The sequence below is a fragment of the Chanodichthys erythropterus genome, chromosome 10 (genome assembly GCF_024489055.1).
Source record: "Chanodichthys erythropterus isolate Z2021 chromosome 10, ASM2448905v1, whole genome shotgun sequence".
In the NCBI taxonomy this organism is placed as follows: domain Eukaryota; kingdom Metazoa; phylum Chordata; class Actinopteri; order Cypriniformes; family Xenocyprididae; genus Chanodichthys; species Chanodichthys erythropterus.
In genome coordinates, this window is record NC_090230.1 from 20,666,498 (window position 1) to 20,692,934 (window position 26,437).

Consider the following 26,437-nt stretch of genomic DNA (forward strand, 5'->3'; position numbering starts at 1 on the left):
TAGTTTCTGAAGGAAAGTAGAGCATTTTTATAGGCCTACATGTAAATATTCATTTTCATATAGCAGAAAAAAAAAAAAAATTGTACTTCTAAGCTGGTGTCACCATTGCCTTGTGCATGGGGGATCAGGATCACATTTATGTACAAAAAAAAAAAAAAAAAAAAAAAAAATATATATATATATATATATATATATATATATATATATATATATATATATATATATAAATGTCCAAGTAATTGTACTCTTACTGCCACTGATTACATAAGTACATCATGATTTCCGTGTTTTTATTAGGAAAATAAATGTTGTCATTGCCACAACTTCAATCCTGGTGTGACTGACTGCTTGAAGGATATCTCATTATAATTATATTATAATTATATATTATAGACTTTTGACTCAATATATATATTTATTAATTTTAGCTATTCTAAAAATATATTACAACAATTGTATTATAACATATAGATGAAATAAATATAAAAGATTATACACAGATTATAAAAAGTGTAGAGTTTGCCATATTAGTGGATGTGACTTTTATTTTGACAACGGAAATCTTGAGTTTAAGCGACCGTAATTTTCGCCTCGCAGTGATGACGTCACCGCTACGCGCGTTCTCTCACTTCAGTCAACGAAGTTCTCTGAGGTAATCACAGCGCTTTGTATAATTACACAGTCATGAAAATAATTGTATAAGCAACACTTTTAGCGGTCCTTAACTGTCTAGTTTTCATTTGATTCAGCGCTATTTGAGCGTCTTTTCTGGCGTCCGTCCCAGTTTAATCCCTGATTATAGTGCAGTTTTATCGTCTTTTTCATAATATTTGCTGACTTGAATTATCTGAAGTCGTTTTATCAATAATTATCTGATTAGTGAAAGCCAGCTGTCACAGCGCATGTACTTAATTAAATATCTTTAGTGCCTAATTGCGTTTAAAGTGTTTAAAACAAACAAGGTTCACATAAACAGTTCCTTTTGTCTTAAGTGAATGAAAGAAATCGTGTATGTGTATTACTATTCTTACTGTATTATTATTCTTAATGCTGATTTTTGGTGTACCTACTTTACCTGAATATTTAAAGCAGTTTATTTAATTTACATTATTGTATTTGTATTTGTTTTGTTTGTTTTTAAATATGCTGATGTTATCATTGTCTTCTGCAATAAAAAAAAAACATGATTCAAGGAAAACAATTCACAATAAATGTTATTTACAGAGGTGAATGTGGGATATAGTGCAAGAATATGGATGTAGTATTGCAATAAAAATTGTTTTTTGTGCAAAAGATTAGAGTTAGGCTTGGAGTTAAGCTCATTCAACAACATTTGTAGCAATGTTGTTTTACTTACTAGAAATAATAATAATAATTTTTACAAACAAATACCTTGGTTAGGCATATACATTGTAAGTGAATGGAATAAAATTTTGAAGGCCATAAGGTCAGCCATTAAACACTTAACTGGACTAGATCCAAAAAAACAACAACAGTATGAACACAAAGAGATCTGAGACACTTGGGTAAAGTTGGTTTTATATTCGCACATTCGGACTTCTGATAAATTCAGACTTTCCAATAAATGTGCAATAAATTAATATTTGCGAATTTTAAGCAGCAACATGATATTGACAACCAATGATTGTCAACTTACAACATTTTTCACAGTCGATCAAAATAGGCAAGTATTGTTTTAATGGCATATTTACTTGTGAATGTCCAATGTAGTGTGATTAACAAGGCTATTGAATACGGATGTCCGAATGTGCGAATATAAAACCAACTTTAACCAAGTGTCTGAGACCTCCCTGAGTTGTCTTTCAGGGACAAGGACAGTGTGAACATAAAGAGATCTGGGTCCTTTTCCCTTGGTTCACCTCTTGGTCCATGTAAAGGAGTCTGAGTTCAGTTCTTTTAAAGAGAAATCAAGTGTGAAAACACCTTAAAAGATTAGTTAATCCAAAAATAAAATTTCTGTCATTAATTACTCACCCTCATGTCGTTCCAAACCTGTAAGATCTTCGTTCACCTTCAGAACACAAATTACAGTCTTTTTGATGAAATTCAAGAGGTTTTTTTTTTCTCAACAAAATGACCACATTCATGGCCCAGAAAAGTAGTAAAAACATTGTTAAAATAGTCAATGTGACTAAAGTGATTCAACTTTAATGTTACGAAGCGAGGAGAATATTTTGTGCGCAAAAATAAACAAAAACAAAATAACTCAACAAATGTGTCTCTCCATTGCACCACTGCAGTCATGTCGACTGTTTTAACAATGTCTTTCGTACCTTTCTGGACATTGAAATTGGTGGTTAAATTGCTGTCTATCGACCCTTCGCTGTGAGTTTGATTGACAGGTGATCTAACCAGTCATAACACTGAATCCGCCGTTATGTCTGACAAAGCATTTAGGGGAGTTAGTGGATTGACGTCAGTGAACTTGAACTTGAAAAATGGTGTGTAATAACATATTTTCCCGGTTGAAACAACATTCCTTCTGATGTTCATGCTCATGTTTATTTGATGTTATAAATTAAATAGTAGGAAGAGATGATCGTTTCACAAGCCACTTGAACTGAGGCACTACAGCAATCTGTCACGACATTTTATTGTTTAAACTTCTTCAAAAATTACAATATTTAAAATTTGAGCCTTTGTTTCATATCAAAAGTAACCTGCTTCTGTCTTGTCTGTCGGGCTTGACCAACATTGCAACAGTAACAAGGGGGCGGGTCTTTGTGTTCAGAAGATGAACAAAGGTCTTACGGGTGAGGAACGACACAAGGTTGAGTAATTAATGACAACATTTTCATTTTTGAGTGAACTAACCCTTTAAATAACATTTACAAACTTTGTCTTCAGTAAACTCTCTGTCAGCTGATCAACTGAACTTCAGATTTCACTCCTGGTCTTCCATGAACATACTGATCTCATCAAGGGGGAAACATTGCATTCCCAAACAAAATATAGTAAAACCAATATCACATGATTTGAATGTGTACAAATCTCTGTCTGTCTGTATAGAAATCTGCCCGTCAGAACAGTGTACGGCAACCATTTTAATTCACTTTCGTAAAGCAAGGCTTTAAATACTAGGATAAATGTGGCAAAGCAACACTGCAAGGTTTTGTGAGTGTAGCCTTGAAGGTAATATAAAAAATGTATTGCCAAATTTCTACTGGTTTATTTGTAAACCAAATCATAACTGAATTAATGTTCACCTTGAATGGCATGTTATCAGATTTATTTCACATATATATTTCAGATTTCAGAAAATATCTGAAAAAGAATAGGTAAAAAATAGGTAATGGCTTTGTTCTGATATTATATTGAAGTAACTTTTATGTCCTTTCCCTTCTCTTTTTTCTACATTTTATGATTTACTGAAAATTGAACCTTTCTTTCATTTTAGACCTAATGGAAGACAACAAGGAGAGTGAAGAACTGAGAGAAGCAAAGGAGAAACATCATCATGTCAAAACTGGTGAAAAATATTTAGGTAACTCACAGACTGAAAACAATTTATTGAAAAAATCTTTCACCTGCCTTCAGTGTGGGAAAAGTTTCACAGAAAGAAGAGCCCTTAATCAACACATGACAGTCCACACTGGAGAGAAGCCACACACATGTGATCAGTGCGGGAAGAGTTTCGCAAAAAGAAAAGTTCTTAATGAACACAAGACAATCCACACTGGAGAGAAGCCGTACACATGTGATCAGTGTGGGAAGAGTTTCGCAAAAAGAAGAGCCCTTAATGAACACATGACAATCCACACTGGAGAGAAGCCGCACACATGTGATCAGTGCGGGAAGAGTTTCACACGTGTAAGTGCTTTTAATTTACATGTGCATTCTCATTCTGGAGAAAAACCATTTACCTGTGATGTGTGCGGTAAAACATTTTTTAGGGCACGTACACTGAAGGACCACATGAATATTCATACACAGGAGAAGCCTTACATGTGTTCTTTCTGTGGAAATAGTTTTAGTCTGCTGCGCAACTTAAAAGTACACCAGAAAAGACACAGCGGTGAGAAGAATCATGTGTGTTTTGGTTGTGGGAAGAGCTTTTTTACAGATGCTGAAGTGAAACGGCATCAGAGGACCCACACTGGAGAAAAACCTCACAAGTGTTCACACTGTGACAAGAGGTTCAGTCGATTAAGTTCTCTGAAAACACACAAGAGGATCCACACTGGAGAAAAACCTCACAAGTGTTCACACTGCGACAAGAGATTCAGTCAGTCTGGACATCTGAAAATACATGAGAGGATGCACACTGGAGAAAAACCTTATAAGTGTTCATACTGTGACAAGAGTTTCAAATGGTCAGAATATCTGAAAATACATGAGAGGATCCACACTGGAGAGAATCCTTACAAGTGTGAACACTGTGACAAGAGTTTCAGGCAGTCAGGAAACCTGGAAAAACACAAGCGAATCCACACTGGAGAGAAACCTTACAAGTGTTCACATTGTGACAAGAGTTTCAGTCAGTCAGGAAACCTTAAAAAACACAAGCGAATCCACACTGGAGAGAAGCCGTAACACTGCCCTCCATGTGGGAAGACTTTCACTCATTTATCTTCTTTACTCAGTCATACAAAAACAAATGTTTGAAATCATTGTAAGTTCACCTTCAGATCCAGCACATTCAAATGTGATACTGTCCTGACCAAATGTGACCCAATAAAACATTGCGCTTAATGAAATGTAGCAGGGGTGCATTTTAGTAAATTATTTTGTAATTCCACTTGCCATCACCAAAATTGAGGTCTCCTGCCACCATGCTGACTTGGGGGAATTGGCGCACTTTGCTGCTTCCCAGTCTGCATGTGAGGTCAAAGCGGTCTCAGACAGCAACATACTGTCCCAGATCTGGCCCACATCTGGTACGTGGATCACATGTGGACCAGATTTGGGCCAGATCTGGCCCAACAATATGTTTCTGTCAGCCGTAGGTCGCAGAAAGTTTTGCGGTGATTCAATTAGGGCCGTATTTCATGTAACCGTTGAATTCACATGATATATTTGTATGATTGTGATTCAAAGCCCCTCTGTGATGTACATTCAGATGTTTTGTTGATTTATTTTTCTTAAGTTATTTTTAATATTTGTTATTTTCTCTTTCTGAGCGCCATGTGTTTCTGCTGCACGTTGGTGTATATGCTGCACAAAGTCATGGGCCAAGAGCTCAACTAAAGCAAACACCGTTCTCCTCAATGGTGACATCAAACCAAACATTTTCAGTAAAATATCAACATCTAAACTTCTGTTAATTCTCAATAAGATATTGTATGGTCAGTAATAAGTGTGATAATGTGTAATGGCTGGATGACAGTTGTAGTACTGCTTGTAGTTGTAGTTTCTGCTCATATTTTTTCCGTTCTTGTTCCTCTTTTCAGTGGTGCTTGTTAACAGCAGGTGTTCATCATTAATGCTTAATCATCACCTAAATATTAACACTATTGCCAGTTATGTACTGGCAAAATTAAGTTTTGTGGGTCACCATTGTGCTGAAGAGTAGAGCCGGTGCTTTGGTTCAGGAGAAGATCAAGAGACATTGGTGATGTGCTGCTTGTTGTTTTATTTAACAGATGGTGACTGTATAGTCACTGATGCAGCGAAATTCTCTTCATTTTAAATGTTCTTAATGAACTCTAAAAAAAATAAGTTCAAAGTAATAATATTCTCACTTTATTAGCATATAATAAATATTAGTGTGTAAATTTATATGACATTCGGACAATTTGAGACAGTTGGTTTCTGCTAATGAAATGAGGTAACATGAATTTTGTGCATGGTATCTTTACAGTAACATACTGCAGATTACAGTAAATAACTGTACAACCAAAAGTAAATTACTGGCAACAGTGTTGCCAATATTTTAATGTAAAAATGCCTGGCAAGGTCTAACAGTGTGAGCTGTTAAAAATATCTTCTAAAATATCTTAAAATAAAATATCTTCTATTTTAATCTGCCCTAACCATCTACAGCAAGTGAAAGGACAATGAAACATCATCTGAACTTGTTACAGTGAACAGAGTTTATCATGCAGTTTCAAGTGTTAGATACAGATTAACTCAAACTCATGTGTTGGCATATATGTAATCTCTTCAAGAGTTTGATGGGGTATTTTATCCATTCTCTAGAAAACAAGTGTAGAATTAGTTTGCTTACTATAAAAGCTAGAAGTGTTGTGAGGCGTCTTGGTCTTTGTAACTGTAAGGGTCTTGGGCACTGAGCATATTTTGTTGGTAATTATCCACCAGACAACAGGTGGCTGTGAAATGAATAAGACCATTTTTAAGTGCGTCATATGAAGGCTTCTTGCCTCTGGGGTGTATTGACTGATTTGATACAATGTTTCATTTGGCCCATGGGAAAAGGGTTGACCATCATATTGGCAGAAGGCCCATGAGAAATTAAGTCAAAAGATACAGTAGGTAGAAGTTTGGCATCCTTACTAAGAAAATTGTCTTTTACATAAGCAACACCTGCAATGATATTAGTGAAATGACTAGTAGAAAGGTTGGGTAGTACATGGGAAGGAGGTGTGGGAGGAGAGCCCACGTAGATGAGATCATGGAAAATAACTAGGTGTGGATCTCACACTGTAACAGATAAGAAAAATGTATAAACAGTGCCCCAGCTAAGAGAGATTCAGATGTGGAACTGGCATCCCACTTTGTTGCTTGACAATAAAGTTAAATACTTCTGAGACCTGGAACTTTGACTCTGTGAGTTTTTTCTTCGAGACCAGAACTGAGGGGACACAGGGACATCAAATTTGCCATGACAAGTTGAGCTGACTCCTGCTCTTGACATTGTAAGCAGTAAATTTTCTTTGATTGACCGTACTTCCCCTACAATATGCATCACTTTTAGTTTAATTTACTCTCTTTCATGAATGAATGTATAGCATATTTGTTATAGGCATACAATAGTTCCGTTTCACTTGACTTTGGCAGTTTTATACGCGATCTGAACTACTGATTTGAAACTTTAAAGTCTGCGGAACCGTAAGTTGCAAACTACTTTTCTCCAGTGTTGTGACGTATTTCCAAGTGAAACAGAATATTGAATAGAGGGCAGAGTTTTACTTTAGCGGACTGATAATGAATAGGATAAACTTTAATGGCAAAGCAGCACTGCAAACAGATTGTTTTATTATAGGGAGATGAGAGGGTAAGGGATGAGATGAGAGGGAGATGAGAGGGTATGTATCTCTTACTAGAGATACTTGTACCTCTGAAGTTATAGCGTAATGGCTATAACTTAATCACATGCAGCACCTCTCAATCTATTGTGTAATAGTCTCCTTCCCTGCATACCCCCACAGCCAGTCTAAGGCCGGAGCGTTAATATTATAATAAATACACTGGTTACTCCACTACACACCTCAGACCACTTTCTCATTACTTTCACACTCAACCTGACCCCCAACTCATCACACACCCCACCACACGTCACTTTTCGCCGAAACCTACGCTCCCTCTCACCATCTCATCTATCCTCTTCGGTCTCATCCACACTTCCTCCCGCTAACCAATTCTCATCAATGGACACTAACACTGCTACTGACACTCTCTGCACCACTCTATCATCCTGCTTAGATGATTTCTGCCCCCTCTTAACCAGACCAGCCCGCGCCACCCCCTCTGCCCCCTGGCTCTCTGATGTTCTCTGTGAGCATCGGTCTAGACTCAGGGCTGCAGAGAGGAAGTGGCGCAAATCTAAAAATCCTACTGACCTTAGCTTATATCAGTCACTCCTTTCTTCTTTCTCTACTAATGTCACCAATGCTAAAACCTCCTACTATCACACTAAAATTAACAACTCAAATGACTCCCGAACACTTTTCAAAACCTTCTCTTCTCTTCTTGCCCTCCTCCCCTCCCTCCCACATCAGTTCTTACAGCTGATGACTTTGCCACTTTCTTCACACATAAAATAACAACCATCAGCGGCCAATTCTCCACACCACACACTGACAAGAACATCTTAATTGAAAACACACAAATTCTCCCCCTCCTTCTCCATGCTTTCTGAGGCAGATGTTTCCAAACTCATTCTTTCCAATCACCCTACTACCTGTCCGCTAGACCCTATCCCCACTCCTCTTCTTCAGGCCATCTCCTCCTCAATTCTACCTGCACTCACTCACATTATCAATTCCTCCCTTCACACTGGAACATTTCCCACAGCTTTTAAGCAGGCTAGGATTACCCCACTGCTTAAGAAACCCACTCTGAATCCAGCTCTTTTAGAAAACTACAGACCAGTATCCCTTCTTCCTTTCATTGCTAAGACACTTGAGAGAGTTGTATTCAACCAACTGTCTACTTATCTCTCACAGAACAACCTCCTTGACAACCACCAGTCTGGTTTCAAGAGTGGCCACTCTACTGAGACTGCCCTGCTCTCAGTCACTGAAGCCCTGAGACTGGCACGAGCATCTTCAAAATCATCAGTACTCATCTTGCTGGACCTGTCTGCTGCCTTTGGACACAGTGAACCACCAGATCCTCCTGTCTACACTCATGTCGAAGGGCATCACGGGAACCGCGCTCCAGTGGTTCGAGTCTTACCTCTCAGGTAGGTCCTTCAGGGTATCTTGGAGAGGTGAGGTGTCCAAGTCACATCATCTTGCTACTGGGGTACCTCAGGGCTCTGTGCTTGGTCCACTTCTCTTCTCCATCTACATGTCATCACTAGGATCGGTCATTCAGGATCATGGTTTCTCCCATCACTGTTATGCTGATGACACACAACTCTACCTCTCATTCCAACCAGATGATCCGACGGTTGCTGGTCGCATCACAGCCTGCCTGACAGCCATTTCTGCCTGGATGAAGGACCACCACCTCCAACTCAACCTTGCAAAAACGGAACTGCTTGTGATCGGTGCAAACCCAACACTTCATCACAACCTTTCAGTTCAACTTGGGTCTTCAACCATCACTCCTTCCAGGACAGCCAGAAACCTTGGAGTGGTGATGGATGCTGTCTAACCCTTCACAGATCATGTTGCAGCAACGACCCGGTCCTGCAGATTTGCCTTGTACAACATCAGGAAGATTAGACCCTTCCTATCTGAACATTCCACACAAATTCTTGTCCAAGCTCTTGTTCTATCCAGACTGGACTACTGTAATGCTCTCTTGGCTGGCCTTCCAGCATGCACTATCAAGCCTCTACAACTGATCCAAAATGCTGCAGCAAGACTGGTCTTCAACGAACCGAAGAGAGCGCACGTCACTCCTCTCTTCATCAGTCTGCACTGGCTGCCAGTAGCTGCTCGCATCCAATTCAAGGCTCTGATGTTTGCTTACAGAACGACAGCTGGCTCTGCACCGCTATACCTTAACTCACTACTTCAGACTTACGCGCCCTCCAGAAACCTGCGTTCTGCAAGTGAACGGCGCCTTGTGGTGCCATCACATAGGGGCACAAAATCACTCTCACGGACCTTCTCCGGGACTGTTCCTGGCTGGTGGAATGACCTACCACGCTCTATCCGAGCAGCCGAGTCTCTAGCCATTTTCAAAAAAATGCTAAAGACGTATCTTTTTCGTCAGCACTTGACCCAGTAGTAGTAGCACTTACCTTGACTAATATTCTTCTCCTATCTGTGTATTTATTTATTTAAAAGAAAAAAAAAAAAAATTCGCTATGAGCACTTTACTGACATAACTGTGACTTCACTCAGCACTTATACACTGTTGTTCTCATGTTGATTTAATTGATTCTACTACTCTCATTTGTAAGTCGCTTTGGATAAAAGCGTCTGCTAAATGACTAAATGTAATATTAGCGTTATGCTTTTTTGGCTAAACATTGCATGCTTGCCTTCCAGTGGCTTTGCTGCAAAGTCATCTGGTTGGTTGAATTATACAGGATGTCCGGGAGACGCTTGTGTTGCGTTCTTTAACGGTCCGCTTGGAAACAAATGCTGTGACACTAAACCCCCTTGTGGAAGAAGAACACCGTGTGTTTACCGAGCGCTTATCACGATCAACCAAACGCTGGATTTTCAAATGTATGTGAAGTTCGCGGCTCCATTGTTGTATTAAACTTGCACAACGTTCTTGAATTAATAATTTGAATGAATCAACTTTACATTTTCACGCCCCTAAACAGGACGTGGAACAAAACGAACTGTGATTGGTTGCGTTACATGTCAGTCAAACATCCTCTTGGGAGGTCCTTGGCCAATGAAAGATGCAATAGAGTTCAGGGCTGCGTTCAGCCCCAACAAAACATTGCAAAACGGATATTAAACGGAAATGGTGGTGCATTGAACACCCTGTTCTGATGATCCAAGTGTTGCAACTATGGCAGCTGAGAAGGCCATTCTTTGTGTTATTTTTGAAGAACTGATTTGATATATTTTTACTATAAAACTCTTACGATAAACATTTCATCTAATATCTTCACTTGTTACGTATACCAAGCTGCAGCGGACACATTTGTGAATGACTTTACTTGGACCTATTGTGCGAGCTGTCTCTTTAATACCGCATGGTTTATCTACATGTTGATGCTGATTGGGCTGACATTTTTGACTCACCCACCAAACAAGAGAAAACATATCTCAAACCCCGTTGTACACCGTTGCAAACCATTTCCAGGTAACATTCTGTTAAACCCGGAAACAGTAGCAAAACGTTGCGCACCGGTTTGAGCTTCAATGTGCCCTAGACCTTCTGCCATCAGTCTGAAGGTCTGGCTACGCAAGACTACATGACATTGATTACAAGCTATATTATTGATGGCTTTCCACGCTTGAAACACTATTCGATTACATGTGACATGTTATGGATTTCGATGAATTGTACTCTGTCTTTTATTATAGGGTACAACAAGGATAAAGGCACACCTTAAGAAAAAAAATTGCAGCTATGACTGCTTCACCCAACGGTTCTGTGTATCACCACACAACTCCCTTACCTTTGTCGCCAACTAATGGCGTAATAATGTAACTTCTTTTGCTGTTCTCTGTACAGGGACTATTTTTCTGGCGGAAAAAGTAAAGAAGGAAGGCTTTTAAAAAAGTTTACTTCATGAAAGTCGCATTGACACATATTTCTGGCTTTAATATTTGTATTGTGTGGCAACCATTTTATGAAAGCAATAAGGTACTACTTATAGCTTACTTAAACCTTTCTTTCATTTTAGACTTGATGGAAGACAACAAGAAGATTGGTGAAATAAGAGAAGCAAAGGAGAAACATCATGTCACAACTGGTGAAATATCTCCTCCCAGTTGCTCACAGACTGAAAGTAATTTATTGAAAAAATCTTTCACCTGCCTTCAGTGCGGGAAGAGATTCACAAAAACTGGAATCCTGAAGAGACACATGAAAATCCACACTGGAGAAAAACCACACACATGTGATCAGTGTGGGAAGAGTTTCTCTAAAAAAAGAACCCTTAATGAACACACAAGGTTTCACACTGGAATGAATCTGCACACATGTGATCAGTGTGGGAAGAGTTTTACACAGAAAAGAAATCTTAATGTACACATGAGGATCCACACTGGAGAGAAGCCGTACACATGTGATCAGTGCGGGAAGAGTTTCAGACAGTCAAGCACTCTTAAATCACATCTACGTTCTCATTCTGGAGAAAGACCATTTAACTGTGATCAGTGTGGTAAAAAATTTCTTACGACAGAACACCTGAAGAGGCACCTGAAAGTTCACACAAAAGAGAAGCCTCACTTGTGTTCTTTGTGTGGAAAGACTTTCAGTCAGCTGAGTACCTTAGAAATACACCAGAAAAGACACAGCGGTGTGAAGAATCATGTGTGCTTTGATTGTGGGAAGACCTTTTTTACAGATAGGGAAGTGAAACAGCATCAGAGAATTCACACTGGAGAAAAACCCTACAAGTGTTCACACTGTGACAAGAGATTCAGATATTTAGTATCTGTAAATGCACATGAGAGCATTCACACTGGAGCAAAACCTTACAAGTGTTCACACTGTGACAAGAGATTCAAATGGTCAGCATGTCTGAAAGCGCATGAGTGGATTCACACTGGAGTGAAGCCGTATCACTGCGCTGCATGTGGCAAGAGTTTCACTTATTCCTCTACCTTACTCAGTCACACAAAAAACAAATGTCTAAAATCAGGAAATCATGTCTGAATTCAACTGCAGATCCAACACAATCACAAAATGAAAGTAATACGGCAGCCCCTAATGGACAGCCGCTGCACATAATAAAACATAAACAAAAAAAAGTCCAGGTCTGGTCCTGCTTGCCACACAGATCAACTTGAAGATGTATCTCCTCCCAAATGAACAGTATTCTTGCATAGGATTTTACTTTTGTGATATTATTCAAATCATCAAGTTTTTTTTGTTCCATTTATCTTTAAATTTCTTATTATGGAGTGATTTTAGTGAGCGATTAAAATGTAGAATAGAGTGTGTGCATGGTTCGAGTTGTTTTTCTCTCGTTTCTGCTAGAAATCATGCAAGTCACTTGGCTTATTTTCTCAAGCAACTGTCATGCTGTTTGGTGATCTAAAAGTTGTCTGAGGTCACATAAGTCAGGGATGCCCTTCTTCAATCTCCATTGACAGAATTTTCTGGCTTTGTTAAAGCTGTTTTTTTAACTACATTTACCATAATGCACATTGTTGCGTGTGTTTCCCGTAATGTTCTGGTGTTAAGTCTACGATGCATAAGTGAGTAAACAGAGCAGTCATGCTATGTCTGTGTGTGTCATACTTGCCTGTATGCACCATGATATTCACTCAAAAGATGCAAAAGTGTGGCAACAAGGATTACATTACTATTAAAGGGTTAGTTCACCCAAAAATGGAAATTCTGTCTTTAATTTCTCACCCTCATGTCGTTCTACACCCGTAAGACCTTCATTCATCTTCAGAACACAAATTAAGATATGGATGAAATCCGATGGCTCAGTGAGGCCTCTATTGCAATGTCACTGAACCTCTCAAGATCCAGAAAGGTATTAAAGACATATTTAAATCACTTCATGTGAGTTCAGTGGTTCAACCTTAAAGGATTTTCAAATCAATTTACTCATCCCATGTCATCCAAGATGTTCATGGTTAAGGTTTTTGATGAAAACATTCCAGGATTATTCTTCTTATAATGGACTTTAATGGGATCCAAACAGTTGAAGGTCAAAATGACAGTTTCAGTGCAGCTTCTAAGGGCTTTAAACGATATCAGGTGAGGAATAAGGGTCTTATCTAGAGAAATGATCGGTCATTTTCTAAAAAAATACAAATGTATATGCTTTATATAAACAAATGATCACCTTGCAAGTGGTTCTGTATTCTTCAAAAATCTTACGCTGTATGTCCTATGCCTTCCCTATTCTACTTACGGAACAAACGCGACACCAGTTCAGTTTTTTCCGTTAATACAGCAAAAGCTTTTTGAAGAATATGGAAGGCGGAACTTCTTGCAAGGCAATTATTTGTGTTTATAAAGCATATACAGGTTTAAGAAAATAACTAATGTTAGATAAGACCCTTATACCTCGTCTGGGATCATTTAAAGCCCTTTGAGCTGTACTGAAACTGCAATTTTGACCTTCAGCCATTTGTGTTTTATGATTATGAACCATTTGTATTTTATTATTACGAATCTTTTGTTTAGAATCAGTGGTTCGGAGTGCCAAAGTCACGTGATTTCAGTAAACGAGGCTTTGTTTACGTGATCCGAACCAGTGATTTGAAACAAAAGATTCGTAAAGCAGTGTTTTGAAATCATATGAGATTCAGATCAACTCAAAGAGTTGTGTGTTGGCATATATGTAATCTCTATTCCCTTCAAGAGTTGATCTGACTCCTGCTCTTGTCATTGTAAACAGCTTTCTTTCAAATAAAATTTTCTTTGATTGACTATACTTCCCCTACTATATGCATCACTTTTAGTTTAATTCTCTTTCGTAAAGGAAAGTAGAGCATATGTGTTATAGGCCTACATGTAATTGTTTTTCTGTGTTCATATCAGCAGAAAAAGAGCCACTGGAATAAAGACATAGCAGTTTGACTAAGTGTTTGTTAGATTATTTTATTTTAGATTTATTTTTCCAGTGCCTCATTTTCAGTTTGTTCTGTTCACTCATTGAATGCATGGGCCCATGGAAAGAGTCATGAACAATGAAGCCAATCCATGTTCACAAAACTTACTTAAATTTTACTTCTGTACTTGGCTGGCTTTTATACATGTTCAGGGGTGGTGTAGCAACTGTCCAATGAGAATATACATTATATAGATATATGATATAGGAATGTGGTATAGAAAAACAAGCCTAAATATGGTTGTTAGATTATGGCTCCTAAGGAGTGCCTCATCCCAGACCTCTTAATTGGCAATTGAATGAACAATCTCAGCGCTGAGGGAGAGTATATAAAGTCTCATTTTTATTTAGCAGGGTCAGAGATTATATAGAAAGAGTACAAGGGGTGTAGTATGGATTTAACCAATGAGAGAGAGAATACATCATATATGGTATACATGGTATACGAATGTGATACATATAGAAAAACAAATATGGTCATCTCCCGGTCAGGTACCCAGGCTTTAGGGATCCCAAAGACCGTCTCCTATACTTGCAATACAAACCTGTCTCCCATTCAGTCCTAGCAGAGCCTTGTTCCTCATATGCAGGGCCGGAGGAAATGAGATTGACAAGTCATAAGTGGTTGATTTGTGTCTAATAAAATAACAAGAAAAAATTATTGGAAAATGTGCCTGACTGCAGGAAGACCACGCGTGCAGCGCCAGCTCACAATTATCTTTACCCACCGACACCGTCGCCGATCTGCGTGATTTACACGCTGAAGAAGGTGAGATAGCAGCTGCAGCAAGTTATTACTCTTATAACGAGTTAAGCCCTATTCGGATGGTAATTGTTTCTCATGAAAACTTAAGGTGTTTTCAACATTTACAGGGACGAGTCGATTGATTTTATTGCCGTTTGAATTCAGAATGTCAGTGTTTTTCTCTCATCATCATCATCATCATCACCCGTGTAAAAACCCCGAATTAACTTTCCTACTGTTTTTTGTCGTGTAACTTGTCTCAACTATCTGCCTTTGAAGCACATTCTGTTGCAGTTCTGGTGCCTCCATCCGTACAACTCGACCTCGACACATTCACATCACATGTTAACACAGCAGTGGAGTTACTCACGGGACACTGCACTTATTCGCAATCACAAAAGTTCTTTATTTGCATGTGCTTTAAAGCCCTGCCAGTTATGTCATTCGTCATTCGTGTGCTTTTCTGAGATAAGCTTTTTCTGACCCTGATAGATTTTATGTTGGTCTCAGCATTGAAAGTATGTGGACAGAGGCTCCTTTTTCCTCTGTCAAAGCTGTATTCTATGTTCTAACATATGGTTTTCTATGTACCAGAACCATTTCCATATAAGGCTTTACTAGGAGTGAATGTGAGACAGGGAATGGTCCCTGCTTTCTGTATTACCAGAATAGGAGAAGGTCCTTGGGATTTTAAGGGACCTCATGGGTACCTGACCAGTAGATGACCATATTTAGACTTGTTTTTCCATATGTATCACATTCCTATACCATAAGCTATATGATGTATTCTCTTTCTCATTGGCTGAAACTATACTACATCCCTTGTACTCTTTCTATATATTCTTTCTCTCTTATCAATAAAATGAGACTATGTTCTCCCTCAGCGCTGAGTGATTGCTCATTCAATTGCCAAATAAGAGGTCTGGGGTGAGGCACGAATTAGGAGCAAAAACCTAATTTGGGGGCTCGTCCCGGATTTCTCCAGACACACTGTAAACGATTTCTGTTGTTTTCACAGTATTATTGCTGTATTAACAGAGAAAGCTTACTGTAGAAACAGTTTACAGTAAGTTGCTGTCAATTTTATAACTTTTGCAGTATTATTGCTGTATTTCCAGCTTTGTCTTACTGTAGAAACTATTTACAGGACAGTTGCTGTCAATTTATGCTATTCTTTGAAAAAAACAATAGACTGGGAAAATAATTACAGTAATCCTTATATTACTGTTAAATTGATGACAGTAATAATCCAACAGACAAGGAATTTTATTTATTAATTAAATATTTATTTATAAGGAATTTTATAAATCGTTTCATAAGGTAACCCATATATTAAGGCATTTAGCATATAGTTAAAAAAAGTTTAATGTTTTATGTGGGTGTTTTTTAATTGCATATCTTTATGGTTGCCAGATTTTGACACAAAACCAACTAATCTCATAGGTTATAGCCAACAATTTTGTGGGTGGGAGGTAGTTGTAGAGATGTCAATAATATAGGCTATGTAAATAGATAAAATCAATTCCCATGATATTTTTTTATTATTATTATTTTGCTTTCTATTAAACACACTAATTACATAAAGAGCGGAATCGCACGGGATATACCTGGCAACCAATCATCTAAACCGTCAGCCCGCACTCATTTTCCAATTCATTTGCTGAGCCTTTGAGGATGAGCAAGACCAACAAGAACCAGTCAGGTGAGATATACAATTTTATTCAATATCTTAAAGATGTGTATTTCTAAATGTTTCACCCGAAATGGGAAGATATTCGTTTTAACGTTAGCCAAATACTAACTACTACAAATACTAGGTTTGCTGTTAATGTTAGTTAATAATTTCAAGTTTAGAACAAAGTAATCGAAATGTTCTTGTTTCTGAACATTTGTGTGTAACTTACATCGTGTGCGTGTGTCCTGTCGCGATCGCGGCCTTACGCACCTAAGCCTAAAGCTATGTTCGAAATCGACCTATTACACTAATGTTATGCACAACTTGAAGGGACAAGGGACAACCACAGTGTTTTCAGTCATATTATACATTTATTACGTGAGTACAACCAATGTAAGTAAAGTGAATACACAGGCAGTGAAATTCGCGCCGAATTAATGGATGTCTATGCAGTGTTGAATATGTTTTTCATTTCTTTAAGCGTGTATGTTGTTCGACATTGCAGCGTGCTGATGAGTTAATAAAGAGGTAAGTCATTTTCAGCTATTGAAGAACGCAGTAAAATTCATAAAATGAGAGCTGTTTTAGCTTTGTAACGGATCGAGGAGATCAGGATGTCTATGCAGTGTTGAATTTGTTTTTCATTTCTTTTAGCATGTATGTTGTTCGACATTGCAGCGTGCTGATGAGTATCGCTCTTTCGGTTAATAAAGAGGTAAGTCATTTTCAGCTATTGAACGCAGTAAAATTCATAAAATGTGAGCGGTTTTGTAACGAATCGAGGAGATCAGGATCATTCAGAAAGGGGATGCATTGTGAAACGAATATCTCTGTGTAAGTCTATGCAGTGTTGAATATGTTTTTCATTTCTTTCAGCGTGTATGCTGTTCGACATTGCAGCGTGCTGATGAGTATCGCTCTTCGGTTAATAAAGAGGTAAGTCATTTTCAAATCTGTTTGTCACATTGATGTCTGTCAAGCTGTAGTGCAACTCAATTTTTGTGTTTTGTTCTCTATAGGCAGCAAAAACCTGGGATCTGCATTGGCCCTGTCAAGTCTGGAGAGTGTTTTTACCGTTTAATGAATTAAATTGTAATAAAAGTTTTTAAATGGACTTCTGAGTGTTGTCATAATTTACGTGACATCTAATAATCAGTAATATAACTGTGAATTTTTTTTTGCATACAAGCCTTTATATTTCATTATTTTTTTAAGCATGTAACAGATTGTAGTTAGTTATATGTTGTGTATATATGCTTATATATGAATATAAAAACTACCGTAATCAATTATACTGCATAGTAACTTTACTGTATTTTAAAATACAGTGCAAAAACATGAACTGTAATTAATTTTACAGTATAAATATACTGTAAGTTATTATACAGTATGTTGTGAACTACTGTAGTCAGATTTACAGTAATATTACCGTCGAATAAAATACTGAAGCTTGCTGGCTATTTGTTGCCAGTAAGTTACTGTTGATTTTACGTTAAATTTTTTACAGTGCAGGTAAGAAATAAAATGCTTAAGTGCATCTTACTGTCTGTTGAGAAATTGATCCTTGTATTTTTGTGCCGCACTTTTTTCATATTTGTTAAAAGTGGATATCCTCGTATTTTTATAAATACGGGGAGAGTGAAAGAGGATTGATCACCCTTTCATTTTTTGGTGTTATCCTCACGGATTTTATGCGTGGGAAGGGAATAGATGAGTTTGAGTTGAAGATTTTCTCTCTCTTAGTCCATTTCATGGTGATATCCTCAGGTCCTTGTTGGCAGTTGAATGAATAATACTGAATTTAAAATTTTTGTTTTTGCCAAAAATACTAAAAAGTTAATATAAAGCTGCAGACTTTAATTTGTATTTTGTTTGGCCATTCTCTGAAATTGTAAGGCTTTTCTTTAAGCAAAGGAGAGATCTTTGTTGGCTGTTTTAAATGGGTGAAACCCAGAGGGATTTCATGAATCGCAATAATAAAGCGTTTTTTACTGAACCCTATCTCTCTAATCTCGCGGGATGGTCAGAAGGGAAAATACAATTAGATCCGTTTCCCCGCGATGGTTCTTTTAAAGATGAAGATATGTGTGCTGCAAAAGATATGATCTTTGGTTCTTGGGGTGACCCAGGATGGTCCATTTATTATATGAAAGATGCGTATAAAGTTTGGATGAAGATGAAACATTATTGGGATAAGGGTCCAGAGTTGAAAAAACAAGACAGCTCTCTCTCTCAGTCTCAGCTGAAACCGGATGCGTCCCTTCCTCCATATGAATGTGTTGTTTCTGCTGAAATTCCAAAGCCCTTGACCAATTGATTGTATCCACAGTTGCCGTCCACAACTGAAGTTTTTCCATTTGTACAGCTTCCAGATGGTTACAAAATTACTCCTCTGAGTGTTACGGAGGCAGTGGCTATTTGCAAAGATCTGCCTGATCCGGCTAGGTCACCACATCAATTTGTGGCAGTGCTGCAATGGTTAACTGCCTACAGTCAATTGACGGGACGAGATTATCGTTTTATTTTGACTAAAACACTGCCTGCGGAAATCACAGAGGAGGAAATGATTGAAGAAGTTGATTACTTAAACCCCATGTACAATACACCGCCTGTTCGTGGTGTTGTATCTCAGAAAGCTGGAGATTCGAAGCCCCTTGATTTGTCTAAACCTTCACGAGTGCTTCTAAATTACTGATTCTGGTGATGAGGACGAAGCAGGTGATTGGATTTGGGCCAGCTCAGGTAAACTTAAAGTTTTTTTCAAACAATTGACTGCTTTTTTGTTAAAAGTGCCTTCTTCTAAACAAGACATCTCGCATGCAGCCAATACCAAACAGAGAACTGGTGAAAGCCCTGTTGCATTCTTTAACAGATTTAAACATGCATGGGTTGAGGAATCTGCTATTAAACAAAATTGTCCATTGTTCTTAAATACGTTCATAAATAATATGAACAAAGACACTGCGCAGTTAATTCGTATAACAACTCCGAATATTACTACCATTTCTGTTGATGAATTGGGATGACGCTTGCGTGAGCTTTCCTCTGCTGGAGCTTTTGATGTCTCCAGGGGCAAAACTCCTGCAATGCTTCAAGTGAATGCTGCTGTGAATCCTCGTCCACAACAATTTGGAAATGTGAGATGCTGTTTTTATTGTGGCAAGCCAGGACATCTGGAACGTGACTGTAGGAAAAAGGCTTGGGATTTGAGGCAGAGGTCAGAAAAGCAGAAGAAGAAGATTTCCTAGCAACATCGACTCTGGACTGGTACTGAAAGATTCTTTGAAGCAGTGTTTCCAGGAATAGGTGTCTCTAGTCTTCAAATTGAAGTTGAGGTTACAAGATATGAGCTAATTTCATTTATTAATACTACAAGAGACACATTGGCTGGTGTTCAACAGGAACTCCGAGGGCTCCGTTTAACTGCCCTGCAAAACAGGCTAGTTTTAGATCAATTAACCGCGGCAGGAGGAGGAGTTTGTGTTATTGTTGGTACCTCTTGTTGTACTTATATCCCTGAAAATGATGCAGATGGTCATTTAATTTCAGAGGGTTTAAAAAATATGACTAGATTTGCTCAAGAATTACAAGAACGAGAAGTTACTGATAATCAAAGTGGGTTCTTAGCATGGTTACAGGATGGCAACAAATGCTTGTATCTGCTTTGATTCCTATAGGTGTGATCCTATTAATTATGACATTTATTATCTGTTGTATTATTCCATTTATTAGAGCTTTGATTAATCGTGCCATGAACAACTTTGTATACTCTCAATATGCTTTGATGAATAGAACTGTTAAATGTTAGTAATTTTGCAGGAAAATGAAGGAAATGTTTGCTGAAGAATGTTATGATTTTGAAAGTAAAGAAAGTGATTATATTTGGATATGAGAAAAGTAATGCTGAGACTTGGGTGTGGCAATTTTATTGCCAAAAGGGGCAATTGATAGATTTTATGTTGGTCTCAGCATTGAAAGTATTTCCTCTGTTCTTAATCCGGGCCTGCTCATATGGAAATTGTTCCGGTACATAAAGAAAACAAGATGTTATAGTATAGAATACAGCTTCAACAGAGGACAAAAGACCCTCTGTCTACCTTCCTTCAGTACTGAGACCAACATAAAAGCTTTCAATGGTCAACTTAAGGTCAAGTAACCATGCCTTCCTGGGGCTCCAGGATGGCCTTATCCATACAAAAAACATTAAAAACAGATGTGTGATGAAACAATAAAAACAATGCAGCCTTAAAGACCAGGAGAGAGAAAACAGGGAGAAAATGGGAAAGAAAATTCAGGCTGATAAGATTTATCTTACAGTGTTCCATCCTGTTAATTTAGTTTGATGTGTCATTTTATTAGATGTTTTGTTGTGAACAACATTTGGTGCAGTTTCCGTAATCTACTGTTTATTTTGCCTCCCAGTAATGTATTTTGAGCTGAAACTTCACAAATACATTCAGGGGACACCTTAGACTTATATTACATCTTGTGAAAAAGGGTTCTAGGGCACCTTTATATACCCTAAGTAAAATCTTATTAAAATTAAGTAGCCTACATACTAGGAGAGTACGCGCTTTCGAACGCAGCTAGTGTACGGGGGCGAGCGCCTCGCAGTGGTGAGGTCACTCCGAGCGCGTTCTCTTACTCAGTCGAGGAAGTTTCCTGAGGTGAGCTATTCACAGCGCTTTGTATATTAACACAAGTTTGTATAAGCAACACTTTTAGCGTTAAATTTTTGTCTCGATTTCATTGAATTATATGCTATTTATGCGTATTTCTGGCGACTGCTTACTCAAACATGTAACGGAGATTTTTGTTGTTGTTGTTGTGTATGTTCTTGTGATTGTTTCGATGTTTAAAGTAATGTTACTCTTAGTCACATGATCTTAAAGTCATGTTACTGTATAAATAAATGTGAAAGAAGTTAGTGCAGTTTTATAGTCTTTTTCAGAATAGCCTAGTATATCCTGTGTGACACTTGGGTAAAGTTGGTTTTATATTCGCACATTCGGACTTCTGATAAATTCAGACTTTCCAATAAATGTGCAATAAATTAATGTTTGTGAATTTTAAGCAGCGACATGATATTGACAACCAACGATTGTCAACTTACAACATTTTTCACAGTCGATCAAAATAGGCAAGTATTGTTTTAATGGCATATTTACTTGTGAATGTCTACTGAATGTCCAATGTAGTGTGATTAACAAGGCTATTGAATACGGATATAAAACCAACTTTACCCAAGTCTGAGAGACTCATGTAAAAATGATCTGATTATTGATAAAACGATAGCTTAATCTCTTTGTTTCATGACAAAAGCTCCAATTTTCACCTCTATTATGAGATCTTTAGAATAGATCACTTTAACAGTAAACTTTAACTTAAAGCCATTATTTCATTACTGCAACAGACTGAGGCAAACTATGATCAACACTTTTGAGATCTTAAAGCACCTCACAAAATTTATTTAATTAATTTTTTTATGTCTGTAGGAAATAAAGTAAATGAATAAAAACCAATGACCAAAGGTATAGGTAAGTGAAAAGCTAAATTAAGGTAAATATAAAACAATTTCAGTTATTTATGTTTTGATAGATGGATAGTTAAACGTAACATATGCATGTTTAAAATGTGTAACTCATTAATTTATTTTTGATTTGCAGATCTGCTTCTCCCATTACACAGCAACTGGTGTACAGAGAAGCTCCTCCGATATATGTTATAACATGAATGATCCAGAACACTGCAGAATAAAACAGAGAGATACTGAAAATCTAAGAGGTTGGTGTTTATTCTTGATTCTTCGTTAATGATGCTGAAGAACATAAAGCTTCATCAGTTCATCACTGTGAAATAACAGTGAAAGTAGCAAATATTTACAATCCTCTCTTGAAGGTCAATAACGCATCATGTAACTGTTTAAGGCTAACAGCACCATTGTCACTGAATTGTCATGAAATGTGACAATGAATCATAAGTGGAAGTAATTATTGAACTATAACTGAACTAAGTCCTAATTCTGGCTTAGGCTAAACCCTGTCTGTGAAACTGGGCCTTGGTCTCTTCTGGAAGTTGGTTCTAGTTGCAGCTGGCATAGTAGCTAAAAGCAGACTTGAGTTAACCCTTGGTATTTCCAGCTGACTTGATCCTGATCATCTTTGCTTCCAAATGCAATGACTTCAGTTTTGTCTTTATTTAAAGGGTTAGTTCACCCCAAAATTAAATTTCTTTCATTAAGTACTCACCCTCATGTTGATCCAAACCTGTAAGACTTGCATCTGTTTTGCCTCCATTGCTGCTAAACAAGTGAACCTCCCAACTGCATCTGTAAATTAGTGGTTGATGAAAAATTATTCTATGGACACAATAATATTTACATTATGTTGAAAAACACTCTTCTCAGAATAATTTCTGTTAAGTTTGTGTATATTTTATATAAAACTGCTCTATTATTAAAGGGTTAGTTCACCCAAAATTGAAAATTATGGAATTTATTACTCACTCATGTTGAGTAATAGACCTTCGTTCATCTTCAGAACACAAATTAAGATATTTCTCATAAAGTCTGATGCGGGTGGGTCACAGTGCATTGCCAGCAAGATCATTTCCTTTTTTAATAAAGGAAAGGTACTAAAAACAGTTAAAACAGTTCATGTGAGTACAGTGGACTCATTTACTGAAATCACTTGATTTTGGCACTCTGAACCACTGATTCGAAACAAAAGATTCGTAAAGCTTTGAAGCTTCATGAAGCAGTGTTTTAAATCGCCCATCACTATATTGTTAAATAAAGTCATTGTTGTGTAATTACATGAAATGTTTTAATGTTTTTAGTACCTTTTTGGGCATTAAAAAAAGGAAATGATCTGGCTAACAATAAAGATCAAAAAAGATCTTTATTTGTGTTCAAAAGATGAACGAAGGTCTTATGTTAGGTTCACACCAGACGCAAATGAAGCGTTAAGCGCGAGTGATTTACATGCTAAGTCAATGCAAAGACGTGAATAGACAGACATCCTGCGGCGTGATTCGCGCAAATTGAGTGTTTGATGCGAGAGTCGCGCAAGTTTCAAAAATCTGAACTTTGGTGAAAATTCGCACCGTGTTAACCAATCAGGAGCTTGCTCTAGTGACGTGATTATGATCATCACTAAATAATTCGTTTTTTTGGCGCACCAAAAATATTCTTGTGGCTTTATAATATTAATATTGAGCCACTATACTCACATGAACTGATTTAAATATGTTTTTATTACCTTTATGGATCTTGAAAGAGGAAATGTCATTGCTGGCTATAGAGGCCTCATGGAGCCATCGTATTTCAACAAAAATATCTAAATTTGTTTTCCGAAGATGAACGAAGGTCTTACGGGTATGACGGCATGAGCGTGAGTAATAAATGACAGAATTTTCATTTTTGGGTGAACTAACCCTATTTTTGACCCCACAGCAATCTCAGATTGATGTTTATTAGGCAGCAGAATAGATGAGTTTGTTGTACAATTTGAGAAGGCTTTAGACTATAAATCCAGGCCAGAGACACTGATCTCCAGGATCTTTGTGACCCTACATAGGATAAGCGATTTGGAAATGAATGGATGTCAGATCAAGATAAAAGCTTAAATATCTCAAAAAATATTGATAAAAGCAATTATAAAAACAATCATTCTATAGCAGTTGTATTATTTGAGATTACATCATGGTTGACCTATGTCTCTTTCCCTATACATTTCCCTATTTTTTATGCTTTACTGAAGATTAACCTTTTCTTACTTTCATTTTAGACCTCATGGAAGACAACAAGGAAAGTGAAGAACTGAGTGGAGTGAAGGATAAACATCATCATGTTAAAACTGGTGACAAATCTTTGAGTCGCTCACAGACTGAAATTGATTTAGTAAAAAGGAGAGCCAAAAAGCCCTCAGTGACCTGCCCTCAGTGTGGGAAGAGTTACACATTAAAAAAATGCCTTCAGGATCACATGAAGATCCACACTACAGAGAACCTGCACACATGTGATCAGTGCGGTAAGGGTTTTAAAAAAAAAACAAGTCTTAAGGAACACATGAAGATCCACACTGGAGAGAAGCCGTACACATGTGATCAGTGTGGGAAGAGTTTCCCATACAAAAACTATCTTAAACTTCACATGAGAGTTCATAGTGGAGAGAAGCCGCACACGTGTGATCAGTGTGGGAAGAGTTTTGCACAAAAAGGACACCTTAAAGATCACATGAGGATCCACACTGGAGAGAAGCCGCACACATGTGATCAGTGTGGGAGGAGTTTTGCACAAAAAAGCTCCCTTGATGAACACATGAGGATCCACACCGGAGAGAAGCCACACATATGTGATCAATGCGGGAAGAGTTACAGAAAGGCATGCAGTTTAAAATTACATTGGCGTTCTCATTCTGGAGAAAGACCGTTTAACTGTGATCAGTGCGGTAAAACATTTTTTAGGGGAGATGCGCTGAAGGACCACATGAAAGTTCACACACAGGAGAAGCCTTACACATGTTCTCTGTGTGGAAAGAGCTTTAGTCAGATGGGTAGTCTAAATTTACACCAGAAAAGACACAATGGTGTGAAGGATCACATGTGCTTTGATTGTGGGAAGACTTTTGTTAGAGATGCTGAACTGAAACTGCACCAGAGAATTCACACTGGAGAAAAACCTTACAAGTGTTCACACTGTGACAAGACATTCAAATGGTCAGAATATCTGAAAAAACATGAGCGGATCCACACCAGAGAAAAACCTTTCAAGTGTTCACACTGCGACAAGAGATTCAGATGGTCAGAATATCTGAAAAAACATGAGCGAATCCACACTGGAGAGAAGCCGTATCACTGCCCTCCGTGTGGGATGAGTTTCACTTATTTAGCTTCTTTACACAATCATACAAAAAACAAATGTGTGAAACCATGTATGAATTCATCTTCAGATCCAGCACATTAAATGTGACACTGTGTCCTCAGCAAACAATAAAAACAAATAAAACTATAAGCAAAAAAATCTATCTCTTCTATATAAATTTGCCCAAAACAACCACAACAAGCGACAGGACAACAAAACATTGAGTTCTTGCTCTTTACTGCAGTTTAATTTATCTGTATCTTTCATATTGTAATGTAGTTTGGGTGAGCACTTTTTATGTTTATCCTTCAGAAATGTTTTGTTAGGATTGCAACCCGATCAAATGCATACACTTCATCTGCTTCTTTATTTCAGAAACTTCAGGTTCTTACCGTTTATGATATTACCATTTCTCAAATTTGTGTTTTCATTTATAAGATCATGTGAATGTAACATTCCTGAGCAATTTAAGATGTAATTTAAAGTAAATTCACAGGTTCGCTCACTAACTAGTCAATTCCAATGGTTTGTCCCATCTAGCAGAAAAATGTTCTTCTTAACAAAATGTACAAAGAATCATTTATTGCAGCTTTGTAATTATGCTTTTTTGTTTTTTTGATGTTTATGTATTCTATGTACCCTATATGGTTTGTTTCTGGAGTATGTTATTTTGGGGTTTTTGTAATTGTAATTAACTTGTTGCATACATTTATATATTTTTAATGTAGTTTTTTTTTTTTCTTTCTTTAATTTCACAATGAGTTTCTTCTTTTGTTGTTTAGGTGCAGGCTTTAAATAAGCCCTTTCAGGTGTTATGCCTCTCCCTGCACAGTATATGTATTGTACTTTTTGTTTTTATTGTATATATTTTATATTTGTGCAAATAAACTAATCCAACTAAACCAAAAACATCATCTGAAGTTGTTACAGTGAAGACGAGCAGTTTCAAGTGTGAGATTCAGATCAACTCAAAGATGGAGTTTCTCCTAAATCAACAATATCTAATGAGTTTTATTCTTGTATAAGAGTTTACTTCATGATATAATTCAAATTATCATGCTCTATTATGAT

At 37.4% G+C, this 26,437-nt stretch overlaps 2 protein-coding genes and 1 pseudogene across 3 annotated transcripts; all 3 read left to right on the forward strand.

Moving 5' to 3' along the window:
- The first annotated feature begins 592 nt into the window (after window positions 1–592).
- Window positions 593–4,825, forward strand: LOC137027889 (zinc finger protein 135-like; annotated as a pseudogene).
- Window positions 3,770–12,737, forward strand: LOC137027893 (zinc finger protein 502-like). 2 transcript variants are annotated; one of them, XM_067396498.1, is made up of 2 exons: window positions 3,770–3,831; window positions 11,189–12,737. In XM_067396498.1, the coding sequence occupies exon 2, from the start codon at window positions 11,194–11,196 to the stop codon at window positions 12,163–12,165; it is 972 nt and encodes a 323-aa protein (XP_067252599.1). In that variant the 5' UTR covers window positions 3,770–3,831; window positions 11,189–11,193; the 3' UTR covers window positions 12,166–12,737. The 2 variants fall into 2 exon arrangements, with proteins under 2 accessions (XP_067252599.1, XP_067252598.1); XM_067396497.1 differs by lacking the exon at window positions 3,770–3,831 and adding an exon at window positions 6,734–6,836.
- An 11,558-nt stretch (window positions 12,738–24,295) lies between these two features.
- LOC137028164 (gastrula zinc finger protein XlCGF57.1-like) lies at window positions 24,296–25,468 on the forward strand. The gene has a single exon (XM_067396934.1). The coding sequence runs from the start codon at window positions 24,296–24,298 to the stop codon at window positions 25,466–25,468; it is 1,173 nt and encodes a 390-aa protein (XP_067253035.1).
- Window positions 25,469–26,437: the final 969 nt, after the last annotated feature.

Bases quoted from the DNA above. Each gene is read 5' to 3' on its own strand.
- LOC137027893 (XM_067396498.1), top strand. From the start codon at position 11,194: ATGGAAGACAACAAGAAGATTGGTGAAATAAGAGAAGCAAAGGAGAAA.
- LOC137028164 (XM_067396934.1), top strand. From the start codon at position 24,296: ATGGAAGACAACAAGGAAAGTGAAGAACTGAGTGGAGTGAAGGATAAA.